Raw genomic sequence first — 22008 nt, 5'->3', positions numbered from 1 at the left:
AGAAAGTCAACGTAACCAATAAAAATGTAACAAATCTACATTTTCGTTACAATTTTGTTCATCCATTTATAAACGCCCGTGATTTACTTCTGTTACATAATCTCATCAAGATTCAAGAATATATTTACTGTCATCATCATTATATAGATTCTGTTACTTGAAATAATAGTCAAATGAACAAAAAATTTCATGACCTCAACATAGATTTCCCTTGCATGAGTTAATAAGATTACGTACAATTTTATTGAGCATGAATAGGCTATGACGACGAGCTTGTGTTGGAGGAGAATCTCGACCACATAAACCTAGCGAGGTTACATTTATTTAATAATTTGACAATATGGCCTACTAAATTAAATTTATATTAGTCCTCGTTCTCCATGTTTTTAATTTATGTGGGAGTAATTAACAGTGGAGTTCAACTACAAACAGGTTGTAGCAAATAATGTGGAGCCTAAATAGTTGGATGAAAAGGAGGCAAAGAAATTATTGAAGAATCAGACATTAATGGGTGCATATTTTGGTAGGACATTCTTAGAAAAAATATTTAAGAGAAAAATTTGGTGACGATTGATTATTATATTGAATATTGATGACGTCCATCTTATACCCGAGTGTAGGGTCAAATTATACTCGATGAAGATGATGATTGTTGATAAATAGGCTTACAAATATGTGTTTATGCAACAATATGCATTCGACAAGCCAATTTAGAGTTAACTTTTTATGTCAAACAAGAGAGGTCGAGTAAAGACCTATAATAGTATTTGTCTCTCGTTAGTTGCTAACTGTTAGATAATTAGCCCGACTCAATTGCAAATTCATCAAACAATCATGCTAGACTGAGCTGTTGTTAGGAATAGTGGATAAAAGATAAATGAGTTGCATTTATTATCACAGCAAAAATACAGTAAAAATAGTGTTTGGCAAAAACTACAGTCCTAGAATCTAAACCAAGCACTAAAAAAAAATTTAAAAAAAAAAAAAAAAAAAAAAAAAAAAAAAAAAGCTGATTTCAGAACAGAGAAAAAAGGTAGATTCTACACTAAAAAAACAGGGAAACTTTTTTGTTCATCATGTTTAAAGCTTTTTTTCTGTTTACAGAAATTAAAAAAGAGAGCTGCAGAATATATGTACAATGACAGCAGTTGTTAATTAATTAAAGAACAAGGCAAAAAAGAAAATAATTCTGAGTTTTCTGATAATTTAACAGTGCTAAATTCTGATGAAAATAACATACCAAACTTATAAAGTATCTTTTCATTTTCAAACCCAACAATTATAAGTGTGATAATTTATGGGCAGAGTACTCTGTCATAATAATAAGGGTTAAAAAAAAAAAAATTGAAACAGAAGAATTAAGAATAACATTGCAGAAGCATAGATAGGTCATCATGATATATACTTTAATCAGGGGGTTTTCTGTCATCCTTTAACGGTTGTGGTAACGCAAAAGCTAATACAGAGTAACACAATGAGATAGATGAGATTTGATCTTGCTCATAACGCGAGTAAAACCTAACACCTTTTTGGACTCGAGGCTTTAATGATTAAGCTTAGCTTGGTGACATATAACGTAATGAGTTCGATTTTGAAAGCTACATTGCCCCCTAGAATTTAATAGTTGTCTTATTGACTTGGATGTTTGGCTGTGTATAGCCATACATAATACTAATAATTAGGTAGAAATTATGGTAGGAAAAGGAAAGAATGACAATGATACAAATGTATTTTTGTCAATTAATGGTTAGAAAGTTTGCTTATTTCAATAACTAGTTAAAGTCCCGTGCAATGCACGGATTTTAATAAAATTATTTAACAAACTATAACATTAATTTAACAATTATATATAAATAAAGAATTACATTTATAAACGTAAAAACAATAGCTATATTGACATTTTTTTGACAATGATGCATGTAAATTTCTAAGGCTATTGATGTGTTAGACTTTATAAATATGAAAAAAAAAATAGGGTCTATTGATTATTTAGAACCCATGCTATATACATACCCTATCCTATCCTTATTTTGTTGACGCAGTTTGACGTACAGATTGGTTTACACAAGTTTAGTTAACTTTAACTTTAGTTTTCTATAAATAAAAATCAAATTCTTAAAAATGAGTGAGTCATAGGTTTTTATTATGATATATAAGTAAGGTGAGGAAAATAATGAAACATCAAATACTCTTATAAAAAAATATTAGCATGAGATTAATATAGAAGTAAAGTTTTCCCAAATTATAATATTAGAATGAGATTATTATAGAAATATTAGCATGAGAATATTGTAGAAATCTTGGAGAAAATTACAAAAATTACTTAATATAAAAAATATAGACATATAAAAATATTTCATTAGGTGAATATTATAGGCTATAAATAATTTTCATGAAGAATTGACAAAATAAAATAAAAAACACAAAAAAAAAGGAAAGAAAAAATGGAGGGAAAATTTTTAACCAGTGAATGACATGTGTCATCACTGGTTTCGCTTTTAGTATTAAGTTATTGATTGATTCTTTTTGACAATGATGCATGTAAATTTCTAAGGCTATTGATGTGTTAGACTTTATAAATATGAAAAAAAAAATAGGGTCTATTGATTATTTAGAACCCATGCTATATACATACCCTATCCTGTCCTTATTTTGTTGACGCAGTTTGACATACAGATTGGTTTACACAAGTTTAGTTAACTTTAACTTTAGTTTTCTATATGTAAAAATCAAATTCTTAAAAATGAGTGAGTCATAGGTTTTTATTATGATATATAAGTAAGGTGAGGAAAATAATGAAACATCAAATACTCTTATAAAAAAATATTAGCATGAGATTAATATAGAAGTAAAGCTTTCCCAAATTATAATATTAGAATGAGATTATTATAGAAATATTAGCATGAGAATATTGTAGAAATCTTGGAGAAAATTACAAAAATTACTTAATATAAAAAAAATATAGACATATAAGAATATTTCATTAGGTGAATATTATAGGCTATAAATAATTTTCATGAAGAATTGAGAAAATAAAATAAAAAACACAAAAAAAAGGAAAGAAAAAATGGAGGGAAAATTTTTAACCAGTGAATGACATGTGTCATTACTGGTTTCGCTTTTAGTATTAAGTTATTGATTATTGATTTCTAAGGCTATTGATGTGTTAGACTTTATAAATATGAAAAAAAAATAGGGTCTATTGATTATTTAGAACCCATGCTATATACATACCCTATCCTGTCCTTATTTTGTTGACGCAGTTTGACATACAGATTGGTTTACACAAGTTTAGTTAACTTTAACTTTAGTTTTCTATATGTAAAAATCAAATTCTTAAAAATGAGTGAGTCATAGGTTTTTATTATGATATATAAGTAAGGTGAGGAAAATAATGAAACATCAAATACTCTTATAAAAAAAAATTAGCATGAGATTAATATAGAAGTAAAGCTTTCCCAAATTATAATATTAGAATGAGATTATTATAGAAATATTAGCATGAGTATATTGTAGAAATCTTGGAGAAAATTACAAAAATTACTTAATATAAAAAATATAGACATATAAGAATATTTCATTAGGTGAATATTATAGGCTATAAATAATTTTCATGAAGAATTGACAAAATAAAATAAAAAACACAAAAAAAAGGAAAGAAAAAATGGAGGGAAAATTTTTAACCAGTGAATGACATGTGTCATCACTAGTTTCGCTTTTAGTATTAAGTTATTGATGGGAGAAAATTACATCTATAATAACTAACTTTAATGCCCAACAACTTATAAAGTCCAGCATTGAAAACTTTTATAAATGATTATAAGATGAGTATAAGAAATCCAGTACTCAATTATAAATGCACTTTTCTATGATAATACAACAATTACTTTGGAGAATTGAATAAGTGGTACCAATTATTTTATACAGTTAAAAAGACAAACAAGTTCAAATATACACATGTATCATCGTATGATATAATTAGACTATTTACTAAATCTTTGTTCTTGACGCCTTAAAACACTTATTTGTACTAGAAATAAATTATAACTAAAGACATGTTCTCATACGTTGAAATTCAGTTCAGTTCAGTTCAGTCAATGAGAACAGACCCTAATGTTTAGCCTGCCTAAGTGTCTGGACAATGTTTTGGGTTCGTTGAAGATTATTGAATTGAGGCATCAATAACTTGTGACATGGTAGAAACTTTATGAATGATGAAGCTTTCTTAATATTGCTATATTGACATATTGTTATAGAAGATCGAAATCATGTAACGTTGCATTGCTCAATCATAATTAAGGGTTTGTTATCTTTAGCTTAATTTCAGTTTAATTCCTAATTTTCTTATCTCATAAACAATTTAGTTCAGTTTAGTTCACGTCAGTTAAGTAAATGAGCACAAGCCCTAACTCATATAAAAAACGCGCCCTAAAATGTACGAGTACTTGTTGAATAAATTCTCAAAAATGTAAAAATGATAAAAGAAGAAAAGTAGAATTTATCACGGGATTGTCAGAAGCAGGAGAAAGATTGGAAGTATGTTAGTTTATAAAGACATGTACCCCGCAAATACCCAATAACATGAGAGACGCCATGAAAATATCTGCTTCTACTGCTAGTCATTTGTACTACCCTCTTTACTCTTTAATCTTGTACCTCTCTTTTACTTTTTTTGTTTCAACATTTATATGTGGAAACTCTTTATAACACTTTGATCAAAATTATATCTTATACTCCGTATATAATTATATCATTTTGATCAACTACAGTCATAAAGCTATATGTCTTAAAATACAAGGTGTTTAATTTTATTTGCTACTAATGCAAAGGGTAATGGTGGTCATTGTCGTCACAAAATGACATCTTAAAATATACTTCGTAGTTTAGTAGAATATGAAGGGACAATTGTTCAATATAGTATGAGTAAAGTGTGTTTACTTGGTTTATAAATGGAATACTTTTTGTACACAAAAGTTAATTGCTACTCGTATTTGAAATGCTTTTACTATACTCGTTGGATTAGAAGTGAGTAATAATCCATGCATTTCTGTTGCCTCCACCGGGTAAACTTGCTTTGTGTTTGTACCATGTCACAACGTGTGTGTAACATGATAACATATTTGTGTACTCGCTCTTAGTTTCTTTAAGGAAATTCATTAGCATTTTCCAAGCAATAGATTGAGATGCGAGTAATTTTTTGTCCTTTTTAATTAGAATGTGAAGTTGATATTTGGTGCAAATTAGAATTCTGAGCTTTATTTTTGGCCTAAATTGGAAAGTGAAGTTTGAAAATCACCTAAATGGATAATATATGACAAGAGATAGTAGAGAAATTATTGTCAATGACATTCGTAAGTTATGCACCAAATTCTATTGAAATTTAGACACGGAATTATTGCATCTATTGACAAATATTGGACCTATGCCATATGACTGCCTAATTTCCTCCTTCTTCTTTTGATTTCAAAGTCCTCTTGATTTCCTCATTTATTTTGATGAATATAAAAAACAAAATGCAAGCGTTTCATGCGTTACATGCATATACCCTCCACCTTTCTATAATTATTGCTTTTATTTTTTTCATCCCTAAAATCATTCCAAAATAAATATAGCAGATTTCATATATAATCAAAAGTTGGAATTATTTTGGACGAATGAGGCAAAGTTGGGATAATTCTTGTCAATTTTTCCTTAAATTAATTAAGGTCTCTCATATAATATGTGCAACCGCAGTTTGCCAGTGTGTAATTGTATATCATATTAATGTCAAATTCATGTAAAGGCTATTATAGAGGCAAATCTTTTTTGTTCACTTTATTTTGTCCAAAAGAATTATAAGGACATAGCAAATTACATATGGAGATTTTCAGGCCAATGACCGAGTAAAGAGTCCTTTATTCATTGCCACTGGATCAAAATCTTATAAGTATTCTCATTTAGTCACGTGACCAACCTAACTGATTTATAATTTGAAACGACGCTTATGTAAATTGTGTATACAACATACTTATTGAGTTACTAACAACCCTCATTAGTATACACCAATCAATGTATTAAGCTCATAAGACAACTCTTTCCTTTATATATAACTTTTAAACATTATTTTTTAAAAAAACTTTTAAACAAAACCCCAAGTCATTTGACTGAATTCTAATGAAGTATTATACTAATATAATGTTTCTTGGGGTTTATAACGTCTCAATTTTGGAGGTGGGCATCTTATTTTACATATTCCAGCGGTATCTTCTTGTCTCCTAGCCTGAACTTCTTCTCTATTTTTTTCAAAAAATATAACATCAAATTTTCAAATTATTATATTTTTTTCCACCCCTCTAAATTTCCACCCATTTTCCTTTTTTTATTTTTATTTTTGTTTCCTCCTTTTTATTACTTCAACTATATCCTAACTCCAAGTAATATAATCCCATTTTTCTCATCCCTCAAAAAAAAAAAAAACCTCAAAACCTCTCTTTTTTCATAATGGGAAAAGCTACTAGATGGTTGAAAGGGATATTTGGGATTAAACCAAACACAAGTAAATACAATTCAAATGACCAATATGATTCCGGTGACCGGAAAAGGTCAAGCTTCGGTGGGTCCAACCGTGATTCCGGTAATAAAAAAGGGTTGTGTAATAATCCGGCAACCGTGCCACCCAATATAACTAGTTCGGAAGCAGCTTGGTTAAAGTCTTACTATCAAGACTCTGAAAAGGAACAAAGTAAACATGCTATTGCTGTTGCTGCAGCCACTGCCGCAGCAGCCGATGCGGCAGTGGCTGCAGCTCAAGCTGCTGTCGCAGTTGTTCGTCTTACGAGTCATGGACGAGGAACCATGTTTTCTGATAGTTGTAGTGGTGCCGGTGGTGGTGGTAATGTTGAGAAATGGTCGGCTATGAAAATTCAAGCAACGTTTCGTGGATATTTGGTAAGATTTTTATTTATTATTTTTTTTTTACAAAAATCAATTCATTAATAAATAGTCATACAACAATGAATATTGTACATTGTATTAGTTAATTAGCCCAATCAAAATTTTTAAATTTACTTCATATTTGTGAGTATGAATGAACTATATATATATATTTTTTTTTAAGAACTTTTGTATTATGGATTTGATAGTTTCAAAACATATTAAAAAATTAACTAGTTCTATGTCTTTTATAAAATTTTGAATTGGGGTTTTTTTTTAATTCATTTTGTCTTGTTTTCTAGTAAGAGTTGGTTGATAGTATAATCAATATTTCCTCTTAATAAAAAAAAGTATATATAGAATTCAAATGTACACTATTCCTTAAAAAAGTATACATTTTCCTCTTGTCAAAATAAAAAGTATCGTAAATTATTTTATGCATTCAAAACTATACCTTCTTAATTTAGTTATATGTTCAAATTTTCAATTTATTGTTTTTCATGACTAGCATATTACATGATATAATTGCATGGGAATATTGGATAAAAAGAATTGTTGTATTAAAATTTGTTCTATTATTAAATTCCAAGTTTCCTCTAGTTTCGAAATTTGTATTAGGTTGTTTTTTATAATTATGAATTTATGATTCGTCTTTTAAAATTAACTATGATTGTGTTTCTAATCTTTTAATTGTATTGTGATTTGAAAAAGGCGAGAAAAGCATTAAGAGCATTGAAAGGACTAGTAAAGATCCAAGCATTAGTAAGAGGATATTTGGTAAGAAAACAAGCCACGGCAACTCTTCATGGTATGCAAGCACTCATTAGGGCTCAAGCTACCGTAAAGTCCAAACGGGCTCAAGGCCGGTATCCGAATCACGAGTTTTCCGGTCTTTCTCAACCCGATTTTAGAGCCCGAAGATCTTTGGTAATTCATCTTGCCCAACTCATATCAATTAGAAATTTTATTTTTGTCTACTATGTTTTTGAAAATTTATAGAAAATATCCGTCTTTAGATTATGGACCATGTACTCGTTATTATAATATAAAGAATAATAGGCTCGTCTTGAGTCTGGACTCACTCTAGGATAGGGATAAAATTGTCTACCTTTGTAAAAATTTTGCCATTGGTGAGAATCCACTCTAAGTTAATTATAGTCCATATAAATTTTGGACCATTTGAAGTCATATCTAAATTAGTGTACTTTTCATTTTAGTACAATGTGTCATTTAGGCATTTATGTATCACATTTAATTGGCCACCAAATTATTAGTTAATTGGAAATTATTTTGGACTGTTAGACAATGTTGATCTTGTGTAGGTCTAAAAAGATTTAGGTAGGTGAATTTTTAAAGTGTATGATTTGGTAATGAGTTCAATTTGATTAGCAATTTAATTTTTTTCCATTAGATGATAACTTTTTTGTGTATATTATTTGAAGGAAATATATGATGACACAAGAAGTGAGCATGGATCATCAATACACAGCAGGAGGCTATCCGCATCCTTTGAAAGCAGGACCATGAACCCGATATCCGAAGACATACCCAAGATAGTCGAGGTGGACACGGGCCGGCCCAGATCATCATCGTCGAGAGGGTGGAGATCAAATAACAGCCCCGGGCCTAGGCCCGAACCCGGTGATCTCGACCCGTTCTACCCGCCCCGGATATCGATCCCGTGCTGCCAGCATTGGCACGACACCGAATGGGGCCTAACGGGGGACGAATGCCGGTTCTCAACGGCCCAAAGCACGCCCCGGTTCATGAACACGGGCGGGCCAAACCCGGGCCCGGTGACCCCGTCGAAAAGTGTATGTGGGGATAACAATAGTTACTTCTTACGGCACTACGGAAATTACCATCATAACCCTAATTACATGGCAAATACACAGTCATTTAGGGCAAAGGTGAGGTCCCAAAGTGCCCCAAAGCAGAGGCCAGAGGCAGGGTACCCTAAGAAGAAAGTGTCCTTAAATGAGATGATGGAGTCTAGAAATAGTCTAAGTGGTGTAAAAATGCAAAGGTCATGTTCCCAAGTACAAGATGCCATTAATTTTAAGAATGCTGTTATGGGTAAACTTGGGAGGTCTTATGACTTAGCTAGAGAGGCTGAGGTATACCACTTGCAAAGGGAATAAAAAAAAAAAAATCATAAAATTTTATCATAATGTAGAAGTATGTACCAATTTAATTTGGTGCAATTTTATTATTATTATCTTTGATAATACAAGAAAATGTAAATTGGTTTGTTGGGTATGGGTTTGTGTTTGTCATCATTATAAATTTATAATAATAATCTACAATACCTTATTGTTACTTCAACCATGTGTGAACTTTGAATTTTGTATCACTTGGCACCTATTTGTTTAGTCATATTGAGATGATTTTGTAGTTTAGTAAATTGTAGGTCCACATTGTGTGATGCCACCCACATGTCTAGTGTGAAATTTGAATGTAATTTGAAAATATGGAAAGAAAGGAATAAATTCAATGAAAATGTTGAGTTTTGATCTAAGTGTGTTTGAATATTTAGCAAAGTACAATAGATTAGATGTCAATTTAGAAGAAGAAAAAGGGTTGGATGTCAAGATTTCTAATAAGGAAATATTAACAATTGTAATTATTGGGCATCGCGAAATTGGAGTTCAAATGCATGCGTTCATAATTTAGCTGAATTACAAAATGGATAAAATTTTAAAATGTTCATAAATTGTTTTTATAGATCATAATTGTTATAGATTAAGTCCAAACACTTAGTGTCTCTCCCCTTATTTAAGAAAAGTGTATGTGTCCATGTATTATTGAATATATTAACATAAATTTTGTATACAAATTTTACAATTCTACCTTAATGCGAAACAATATATGGAATCATACTTTGCTTCGTTTTAGCTAACATGTTCGTTTGTTAAGTTTCAATAATACTACCATTTACTACTTGCTTGACATCCATATTACAAAATTTTTTTCTACACTTGAATTACATAGGGGAATAATTTGTTGGTAATTTTGAAATTTTGAATGGAATAAGGCCAATTTTGAAACAGCATGTGTATGTTCCATAACCTAGATTGCTTTCATTTTGTGGCATTTTGTGATGAGATATATAATAGCTTCGAGAACACAAAATGACAAAATATGAATGGTGATTCAAATAATTTGGACTCTTCATTGTCAATTTCAGGAATATATCCCATTGCATTCTATACATTTTTGAAATATGGGACCAATTTTTTTTGTTTGATTATATAATAAACAAATGGATCTCACTCTTTTGCACAAACCTTTGGTTTCTATCCCTTATTGCATCATGTTTTATTATCCTAAACAGGGTTAGTAATTGTAATTAAACTTATTGTCTTTTACAAGCTAGTGGGCAATATTTGGACTGTCAATTTCATCTATCTTTCAAGAAAATGCATAGCGCGGTAGCGCCCAATATAAGCTATATGTTTGATACCTTCAATATTTAGCAAATTACGTTTTTGTAGAATGAATTGTTTCATACTATCATGAGCATAAAGAATAGTGCCTCAGCCAATGCGTACGTATTAGCTAGGCCCAAACAATCCGTGAGGTTTGTGTGTGTGCCTCTCATACATTGGTGACTTTGGTGTGTGATGAACACGTTATATGCAACACATGCTTAATGTTCCTCTATAGAAAATGAGGAATAAACCCCGCCCAATTCAAGAAGGCAGAAAGCTTAAATTTTATACTTTTCAAAGTACAATAGAATAAAATTAAATGAAAATAGTATAGTGCACCCGGGTGCACCATGCGCATGGTGCACCCGGAAAGAACATTAGACATATTTTAAAGAACATGGGCAAAAAAAAAAGAACATGCTAGTCTTTGAAAAAGAACATACCTGTGTTTGACAAAAGAACATGTTTGTGTTTGACAAGAACATGACATTACAAAGAACATAAAGTCTTTACAAAAAGAACATGTTATTTTTCATGGTTATTTGGGTGGTTAAACGTGTTTGAAAAAGAACATTATATTTGACAAAAAAGAACATGTTCGTGTTTGACAAATATATAGGTGATCATTGGGCGGACCGGGCCAAGGTTAAAAAATCAGCTCACTTCTCGAGTCGGGCCAAGTTTTGGGCTGAAGTTTTTGTGCCCAAACCTGCCCAAAATGGTCCGGCCGTGCGGGCTTTTCGTGTTGAGTATAAAAAAATCAACTAAAATGCATCATAACGCAATCCCAAACCCGCCCAAAAATTTAAATTTATGGGCCGGGTCCGACCGAATTTGGGGGTGAAATTTTTTTGCCCCAAACCCGTCCAAAATCAAGCCGGGTCGGTCTAACTTTGATCACCACTAACCAAATAACATAAAGTCTTTACAAAAAGAACATGATAATACAGCAAAGAACATGTTCTTTTTTCTAGTTACTCGGGTGATTGATTTTTTTTTTTTTTTAATGTACATACATTAAAGAACATATTGTATAATATAAAGAACATATAGTTCAAACTCAAAGAACATATTAATCAAATTTAAAGAACAAATTATGCTCACGTTCTTTATAAATACCTATAATGTTCTTTTTTTCGCCCATATTCTTTTAAATATACCTAATGTTCTTTCCGGGTGCACCAACCATACATTAAAAATTAAAGGCTCTTTTTATAATAATTGGAGCGTGGTTGATTATAATTTCTCCATACACAGTACTTATCAAACATAATGGTATGATGGTAAAACCAATAACAGTTTCTTCCAAAGATCCCAATATAAAATTCAAGACTATTAGTTCAATACATATATGTAGTGAGATACTGAGATTTAAAATCTTCACATATCTATGGTTAATTAGTTGTCAATCTTATCTTTTATATATATTTTCATGTGTTTTTAGGCAATTTTACTACTCCGTAGTTCTCGTAATAGATTTCTATTAGTACTAGTTAGGTAGTAAACTATGGAGTAGTTAGTTAATACTATTGAACTAATGATTAGCAATTGGTAAGATAAAATTAATTGTACAACAAGAAATAATTAAGGAATCATATAGGAAGAAAAATTCCAAACTTCTCTAATCATTCACAAATCACAACCCAAAAAGTGTTATTCTGTACATAATTAAGCAAGGATTTACTTCTTCTCCCAAGTAAAGACATGTCTTATAATGATTAGTTCTTGATTTGACGGACAAGTTATTAAACTAATAAAAAAAATGATATAAACCAAGATTCTATGCATCATATTTTCGTCACTTTAATAATAAAACCACACTTTGCCGCTGAATATTTCGTAAAATGTGACCTTTATTTGTCCAACGACCGTAGACCGGATTTTGGCCCCTCCCAAGTCACACACATGTATGTGTCATTAGCAACTTAATTAGCTTCAAATTAAGCCTTAAAAGTAGACTTTGTGAACAATCTTAAGGGATACTACTTCACTTTAACATTCTACCTTTCTTTAACTAGGAATTTGGGCTCTTTTGACTGAGTTGGTTATAAGGAAATATGCAATGTATGAAAAAAAAAAGTTTCGCTAATTAAATTAATAGTTCTACACCTTGTAATATAGTCCATAAACAATTGATGGTATAGTGATTATTGTTGAGTGTGCATCCGTTGTCCATGAGGTATGATTTTATTCGTGACCGTATGTATTGTAATAGACAGACGTGGTGTGACTTAAAAATCTATATTTTTAGTAGATGAATAAAAAAAATGATAACAGTGTATCCAATATCCATCATTGTGATGGCTCTGAAAGGTTGATAACCAAATAGATGTTCGATTTGCTAAATTTTTTTGTATGGATTATTATGAAAGTTTTGAAAGAACTTAATCGCTATAACACAAGTCTTTGTCAACGAATCAATTTGTATTTGCCTCCAAAGATACAAATAGCCATCAATTTGAATGTATATCAATTTGAACTTCAAGGAAGTCATCAAGGAAAACAAATCGGAGTTGCATTGCATGCATGTGCTTCTCTTGCATAATTTTGTGACATTTTGTCATGTAATCGAATTCCAAGGAAACAAATAAATTTGAAAAGGAAGTTTCAATGTAATTTTGTTGTTATTTTATCCCTGTAATTTGTATGTTGATGCTTAATGTCACTCTCAGATTCTTCTATCGACCCTCATCTCTCCTTTTTTCTAGGGTAAGTTAAAGTTGTAGGCGAAAATGAGAGGCTTCAAATTGTTGCCCTATCTATTACGTTGTTTTCAGTTTATTATTCCTTCCTTGTGGATTTATTAGCTACACTTCTACAAATTAAATACTTTGTATATGTTATTTTGATTAATCAATCTGGGAAAAGTTACATTCTTTGTTTTAAAATAATAATACTTTATAGTAGAAGAATAGTTAGTAAAAATAATTTCAATTTTGATAAAAATAAGTTTAGATCAGGAAAATAAAATTAGTAACTTTAAAGAACAAATATAATAAGAGAGTGAGGAATAGCTCAAGTGGTTAGAGCTTCCCTCCCGATTCAAGGAGATCCTGGGATCGATTCTCACCCCCACCCTTGTGGCTCTCTAAACACCAAAAAAAAAAGAACAAATATAATAAGAAATATGTTAAAAATAATTTCAATTAGTATAATTAATTTCAATTCAGTAAAAATAATTTAATTTTGATAAATAATATCAACTCAGAAAAAATAATTCCAATTCAGCAAAAATAAGGTAAAGAGAACAAACCTAAGAAACTAAAAGTGAAAACTTTTTTTTTTTTTTTTGACGAAGTGAAAACATATTTGAAGTATAACATTAATCACACTAAATTACACGAGATTTTGTCATGCATTTATAAATTAATTCCACATTAATATAAAAGAATATTACTAGTAAATGTTTATTTGTAACTCTAAGGTAGAATGATCACCATCGGCCCGGCGCGCTAGCCCAGACGAGTTTGGGCAATCCTAAAAATGCATATTTAGTTAAAAAGCTGAATCGGCCCGAAAAAACCCTAATTTCCTAAAAGGCCTCTTGTCCTGTCAAACCCGCTACTATTTTGTGAGTTTAGACATGAGATATGATGTTAAGGCCCGACCCAACCGCCAGTCCAACTTTGTTTTATTATTACCTCTACTCTTAGGTTTCATATATATATATATATATATATATATATATATATATATATATATATATATATATATATATATATATATATATATATATATATATATTACCCAATACTAATGAGTTATGACTCATGATCTAGCATAGGAAATTAGGAATAAAGTTTATACTTAGATTTAGAATTTAAACTGGTTTAAATAAAGAAAATAGAAATTTTCCAATGACGTGACATATATACGTAAATAGTCTGGTTTGGATTGTGCATTTTATATTCTCAGTTTATCACGGTAGCATCATCAAGGCGAGTACTCCATAGTGTTATACTGAGCTGAACTTATTTCGACGATACTACTAGTATCTCGATAATAAATTATTATAAGCCCGCCGAATTAAATTTACCGCAAAAATGAGTATTGAGACAAGGAGCGTGGTTGAGGAAAGTTGAAAAGGACTGAGAATTGAATACTCGTAATCAAACTAGTGTCTCATTCTTTAGTGGGGATTTCAAGGTTAAGCTAAACTATAAAGCTAAGTTAATGGCTTTATGTCTCATGCTCTCAGAGCAAATTATCTGTTGTCATCGTCACCTCTTTAGTCCTTTTCCATATTTCACCAAAAAAAAATAGTGTCATTCTTACTCGTAAGTTTACATCAAGTAAATTAACATACTAGAAAAAGATAAGGTAATAATATAGTACATGTGTTATTTATCTAGGTTGTACAAGTTAGGCAATGATTGATAGTTAGATACAAATCATACAATGCTATTTTTTAAAGTGTTACAGAACAACATAGAAAACGTGATTGTTGATAAATTATGATGAGAAAAATTAAGGGTACGATACCAAATCAAAGGGCCTCGAATATATTGATAGTAAAATTAAGTATATTATGGAGTACTGTAGACACCCATTTGTGTCTCCCCAAAACCAAACCCAGTGATGAGTACCTTTCGCGTCGAATCATAATCGAATGAAGTGAAAGTGTAGAAAGTCTAGTGTTGCGGATAGTTTTAATTTCTTTTTTCTTCTCTCTGTTTTTGAAAACTTATTTTAAAGAAAAACAGCCAATCCAGTTTGGTTGGTCCATGATATGGGTCCAATAGTAGTTTAGTTGGATGGGGCTTGCCAAGAGCTTTCCAACGATATATTATAAGCCCAATTCCGATGAATATTGAGGAAATTATGACCAAATTACTAAACTGGGCCTAGTTTGAGCTTTATATGTGGCCCAATGATCTAGGGGAGGGCCTAATATGATTTATCATTCCTAATGCGATTAGGAATGGTTTTAGTCTTCTAGATTCTTCTAGAAGGTTCTTTTCATTCATAATTCAATTAGCATTGATAAATTGACTTTTTGTTGACTTCTTAGAGTTTTAATCAAAATCAAATAGCATTTTCGAGGAAATTATATGATTTTATCCTCCAGTACGGCAAACTTATCTGATTTTCGAAAACGCGTTAATACCAGGCTTGGCGCCTGACCCTAGGCATTGGCGCCTGGGACCAGGCCTGGCGCCTGGCGCTGGTGTTGGTGCCTAGCGCCAATTAGCCAGGGCTTGCGCCAGCTCTGTTTTTTGTGCGTCAGACTCTGTTCTGTTAATTTTATCTTTTTGGCTGATTTTCTCTATAAATAACGTATTAAAAACTCCGTTTTCATTCACCAATTCTCACGAATTATCATCAACAATCAGTTTTCATTCATCATCAATTCTCCCTAATTGTCTTTCAATTCTTTTCTTAGTTTTTTCATACAAAATTCCGCATTCACAAGATCTAGAAACACCTAGCCATATTCGAAGTTGCCTTCGCCCTAGACGTGAAAGGTTTAATTTCTGAGGGTTTGGTCCCAAATCTCTATTTCAATTATTTAATTTAATTGTTTGATTATTATTTTCCTTGAAGTTACTAACGTGTGTATTTTGTTATTAGAAAGAGGTACGAGACATCAAAGTAAGTACTTTAATTGATTTATTGATATTATGATGTAGTAATCATGTTTACATTGTTATTATGATATTCCTAGTATCATGTCTAGGGTATTTTTAATATTAAATATGGTTGTTACGATGCTTTCTATGTTCTTCCTAATATTTATGATTGTTAGTATCACGTTAGGGTTAAAGATTTGATTTTTATTTCTTAGTGACATGCTAGGGTTTGTTATTAATCTTGTTAGTATCATGCCTAGGATCTTACTATTATTATGCTTTAATATTAACATGAACATGATTATGATTATTATTATTATTGTTTTGATTATGATTATAATTTTATTATCATGATTATTATGTTGCTTGATGCTTATTTATTGTTATTGCTTTATCACACCTTTTATACATGTTTAAAGGGAATTGGTACTTGTAATCACGTTTAGTAAGATAATTAATAATCTTGTTTAGGGTTAATATGATTATAATTCAAGTGATCGCCAATAATAGTTTATTTGTGCATTAATATTCAACCAACATAGATTAAACAGGTTTAGGGTAAACCTATTGATTGCATGTTAGTAAGAAAGCGCACATGAATACGATCAGAATAAAGTAGAGGCCTATTATTAGGGCAGGTTCAATCTCTTTTAGGTTGGATTTGTACCATCATCCCCGAACCCTTATTTGGTTCTAGACCTTATGGAGTTGACGATCTCTTGGATCGTTAAGGGGTGTAACCTTCACCTCGTGAATGGTTTACAAGTTCCTAAAAAAACTTGTTGGCGACTCTTTTGCTCTATCTTCTTCCCTTTTGGACGCCACCGTACTTTAGTGTATGATCATAGTGGGGTTCAAGCTAGTGGGATTAAAGCTTGAAATATTCCCTACAAGTACATATTTCCGTTTGTCCAATTATTAAAACATACTCCTTCCGTCCCTAAATTACATTCATACTTCTAACATTTATTCCTCACATAATAAAGAAATATATAAATGTAATTTACGGAGCGTTTGGAATGTGGGAATGGGAGTTTGGGGATTAAAATATAGGAATGGGATTGAGAATTGATAGTTGCGAATACATAAAAATATGACAATACTTTATTTGGATAGTGGATGAGAATAGATGATGAATAAATAACAAAAATACAAAACTACTTGATAGAATATAGGATTAATATTCTTTGTATTCTATTATATTAGGATATATTTTGTAGATATTCTGTAATTATCTCTTGAAATTTCCTAATAGGATTAAAACTCATCCTTGTAAGTTGTAACCCTATATATATTGATTAATGGAATTCACTCCAATCTGAGGAGTTTACATTACCAATTTACCGGTTTACAACATTTATGACAACATATAATGATCATATAATGTATCCAAACGGCATTATATGACCCCGAGAAGTATTCCCTAAAATCTCAATAATTTTCACACCGGGCCCCGAAACATTTGAAATTTCTCAAAAAACGTGGATATTAGCCTTCAATTTTGAAATTTTTGGAATTTTTTTTTTTCGCCCGAATAACAATATTGCTGAAATGTTTACCATGGTCCCAAATACCCTCCGGGAGTCCAATTGGGAGGGTGGAACCATCCAACTTGCCTTTAAACGACCAATTTACCAGTTTACAACTTACACCGATTTCGTTAATTCAAGCCTACCACGAACATTTATAACAACAAATAATAATCATATATGGTTCCAAACGACATTTTATGACCCCGAGATGTATTACCTAGAATTTCAAAACTTTTCGACACCGAGCCCCGAAAACTCCAAAAATTCTCAAAAAGCATGGATATAGTCTCATATAGCCTTCAATTTTTGAATTTTTTGACTTTTTTCGCCCCGAAAATAAAAATTGCCGAAATTTTTACCATGGTCTCTAATACCCTCCGTGAGTCCAATTGGGTGGGTGGAACCATCCAATTTGCTTTTAAACGGCCAATTTACCGGTTTATAACTTGCGCTGATTTCATTAACTCAAGCCTACCACAAACATTTATGGTTCCAAACGGCATTATATGATCACGAGATATATCCTCTAAAATTTAAAGGCTTTTCAACACCGGGCCCCGAAACCTTCAAAATTTCTCAAAAAACGTGGATATTAAGCCTTCAATTATGGAATTTTTTGAATTTTTTTTCGCTCGGAAATAAAAATTGTCGAAATGTTTACCATGGTCCCTAATTCCCTCTGGGTGTCCAATTGGGTAGGTGGAACCATCCTATTTGCCTTTAAAAGGCAATTTACCAGTTTACAACTTACACCGATTAAATTAACTCAGGCCTATTACGAACATTTATAACAACATATAATGGTCATATATGGTTCCAAATGACATTATATGACCCTAAGATGTATCCCCCTAAATCTCAAAACTTATCGACACCGGGCATCAAAACATCCCAAATTTCTCAAAAAGCATGGATTTAAATTTTGGAATTTTTTTGACTTTTTTTCGCCCTGAAATAAAAATTGTCGGAATGTTTACCATGTTCCATAATACCTTCCGAGAGTCCAATTGGGTGGTTGGAACCATCCAATTTGCCTTTAAACGACCAATTTACCGGTATACAACTTGCACCAATTTCATTAATCAAGCCTACGACGAACATTTATGACAACATATAATGATCATGTATGGTTCCAAACAGCATTATATGACCCCGAGATGTATCCCCTAAAATCTCATTTCGTTTCGACAGCGACTCCGGAACCTTCAAAATTTCTCAAAAAGCATGGATATTAGCCTTCAATTTTGGATTTTTTTTTTACTTTTTTTCTCCCGGAAATAAAAATTGCCGAAATTTTTACCATGGTCCTTAATACCCTTTGGGTGACCAATTGGCTGGGTGGAACCAACCAATTTGCCTTTAAACGACCAATTTACCATTTTACAACTTGCACCGATTTAATTAACTCAAGCCTACTACGAGCATTTATAACAACATATAATGATCATATATGGTACCAAACGACATTATATGACCCAAGATGTATCTCCTAAAATCTCAAAAATTTTCGACACCGGGCCTCGAAACATCCCAAATTTCTCAAAAAGTGTGGATTTCAATTTTGGAATTTATTTACTTTTTTTTCGCCCGGAACTAAAAATTGCCGAAATGTTTGCCATGGTCCCTAATACCCTCCGGGAGTCCAATTGGGTGTGTGGAACCATCTAATTTGCCTTTAAAAAATCAATTTACCGGTTTAAACTTGCACCGATTTCATTAACTCAAGCCTACTATGAACATTTATAACAACAAATAATTATCATATATGGTTCCAAACGGAAATATATGACCTCATGATATAACCTCGAGATATATCCCCTATAATTTCAAGACTTTTCAACACCGGGCCTCGAAATCTCCAAAATTTCTCAAAAAGTGTGGTTAGCCTTCAATATTGGAATTTTTTGACTTTATTTTGTCCGAAAATAAAAATTGCCGAAAACTTTACCATGATCCCTAGCTAATACTCTCTAGAAGTCCAATTAGGTGGGTGGAACCATCCAATTTGCCTTTAAACGACCAATTTACCGATTTATAACTTGCACCGATTTCATTATTTCAAGCCTACCACGAACATTTATGACAACATGTAATGATCATATATGGTTCCAAAAGGCATTATGTGACCCCGATATGTATCCCCTAAAATCTCATGCCTTCGACACCGGCCCCCGAAACCTCCACATTTTCTCAAAAAGCATGAATATTAGCCTTCAATTTTGAAATTTTTTTACTAAATTTCGCCCGGAAATAAAAAAATTTCGAAATGTTTACCATGGTCCCTAATACTCTCTTCGTGTCCAATAATTGAGTGGGTGGAACTATCCAATTTGCCTTTAAACAGCCAATTTATCGGTTACAACTTGCACCGATTTCATTAACTAAAGCCTACCACGTACATTTATGACAACATATAATGATCATATATGGTTCCAAACGGCATTATATGACCCCGATATGTACCCCTAAAATCTCATGCCTTTTCGACACCGGGCCTCGAAACTTCCAAAATTTCTCAAGAGCGTGGATATTAGCCTTCAAATTGGAATTTTTTGACTTCTTTTCGCCCGGAAATAAAAATTTCCGAAATGTTTACCATGGTCCCTAATACCTTATGGGAGTCCAATTCGATTGGTGGAACCATCCAATTTGCCTTTAAACGACCAATTTACCGATTTACAACTTGCACCGGTTTCATTAATTCAAGCATACCACGAACATTTATGAAAACGGATAATGATCATATATGGTTCAAAATTGCATTATATTACCCCGAGATGTATCCCATAGAATTTCTAGACTTTTCGACACCGGACCTCGAAACCTCCAAAATTTCTCAAAAAGCGTTGATATTAGCCTTTAATTTTTGAATTTTTTTGACTTTTTTTTGTCCGTAAATAAAAATTTCTGAAATGTTTATCATGGTCCCTAATATCCTCCAGGAGTCCAATTGGGTGGGTGGAACCATCCAATTTGCCTTTAAATGACCTATTTACCGGTTTACAACTTGCACCGATTTCATTAACTAAAGCTTACCACGAACATTTATGACAACATATAATGATCATATATGGTTCCAAACATCATTATATGACCCTTATATGTAATCCTTAAATTTTAAGGCTTTTCGACACCGGGCCTCGAAATCTCCAAAATTTCTCAACAAGCATGGATCTTAGACTTTGATTTTGGAATTTTTTGCCTTTTTCGCAATAAAAATTGCCAGAATGTTTACAAACGACATTAAATGACCCCGAGATGTATCCCCTAAAATATTAATACTTTTCTACACCGGGCCTCGAAACCTCCAAAATTTCTCAAAAAGCGTGGATATTAGCTTTAGATTTTGAAAATTTTTGATTTTTTTTTCGCCCGGAAATAATAATTGCTAAAATGTTTACCATGGTATCTAATACCCTTCGGGAGTCCAATTGGGTGGGGGGAACCATCCAATTTGCTTTTAAACGACCAATTTACCGGTTTAAAACTTGCACTGATTTCATTAATTCAAGCCTACCACGAACATTTATGACAACAAATAATGATCATAGATGGTTCCAAATGGCATTTATATGACCTTGAGATGTATCCCATACAATTTCAATACTTTTCGACACCGGGACTCGAAACCTTCAAAATTTCTCAAAAAGCGTGGATATTAGCCTTCAATTTTGGAATTTTTTGACTTTTTTTCGCCCGGAAATAAAAATTGCCGAAATGTTTACCATGGTTCCTAATATCCTTCGGGAGTCCAATTGGGTGTGTGGAACCATTCAATTTGCTTTTAAACGGCTAATTTACCGGTTTACAACTTGCACCGCTTTACCGATTTACAACGACCAATTTAATTAACTTGCACCGAACTCGACTTGAACCGAAATTGACCCAAACCCATTTTAACCCGTCAAAACCCAAATTTAACCCGACTTGTTACTAACCTGACCTGAATTCAACCCGACCCGTTCCTAACCCGACCCGAATTTAACCAAACCTGTTACAAACCCGATCCGAAATCAACCTGACTTGTTATTGACCTGACCCAAATTCAGTCCGACTTGTTATTGACCCGACCCGAATTTTACCATACCTATGACTTACCCAACCCAAAAATTCAACCCAATCTGTTACTAACTCGACTCGAAATTAACACGACTTGTTATTGACCCGACCTAAATTCAACCCAAATTGTTCCTGACCTGATTTCAAATCACCTTAAATGCAATTTAGACCACCTTATTATTGTTGATAAAAGCATTGTCTTGGGAGACCAAGTCGGTCCAGGCCAGGAAAAGAAAGGAGCATCATCCTCAAATTTAAGAGTTAAATATAGTATATATTTGTTGTATGTTCAAAGGAGATAATTATCTTCCTAAATTATAGACTATAATTCCCTAGTATATTGCCATATATATTATAGTCAAAGGAAATAATTAGCTTGATAAAAATGATAATTATTTATTTATAGTTAGTTGAACCCCGAATATGACCTGACTTGGAAATGATTTGACCTGATTGTAACTTGCAAATTATTGACTTGAACATAACCCGACTTGAATCCGGGAA

General features: G+C 32.0%; 1 protein-coding gene across 1 annotated transcript; it reads left to right on the top strand.

Annotated features, from left to right (window-relative positions):
- The first annotated feature begins 6375 nt into the window (after positions 1 to 6375).
- On the top strand, positions 6376 to 9237 carry LOC145635531 (protein IQ-domain 26-like). The gene is made up of 3 exons (XM_081686831.1): positions 6376 to 6927; positions 7624 to 7839; positions 8355 to 9237. The coding sequence occupies exons 1-3, from the start codon at positions 6481 to 6483 to the stop codon at positions 9051 to 9053; spliced, it is 1362 nt and encodes a 453-aa protein (XP_081542957.1). The 5' UTR covers positions 6376 to 6480; the 3' UTR covers positions 9054 to 9237.
- Positions 9238 to 22008: the final 12771 nt, after the last annotated feature.

The sequence above is a fragment of the Chenopodium album genome, chromosome 6, assembly GCF_948465745.1.
Source record: "Chenopodium album chromosome 6, dcCheAlbu1.1, whole genome shotgun sequence".
Lineage (NCBI taxonomy): Eukaryota > Viridiplantae > Streptophyta > Magnoliopsida > Caryophyllales > Amaranthaceae > Chenopodium > Chenopodium album.
This window is presented reverse-complemented; position numbering and strand designations above follow the sequence as displayed.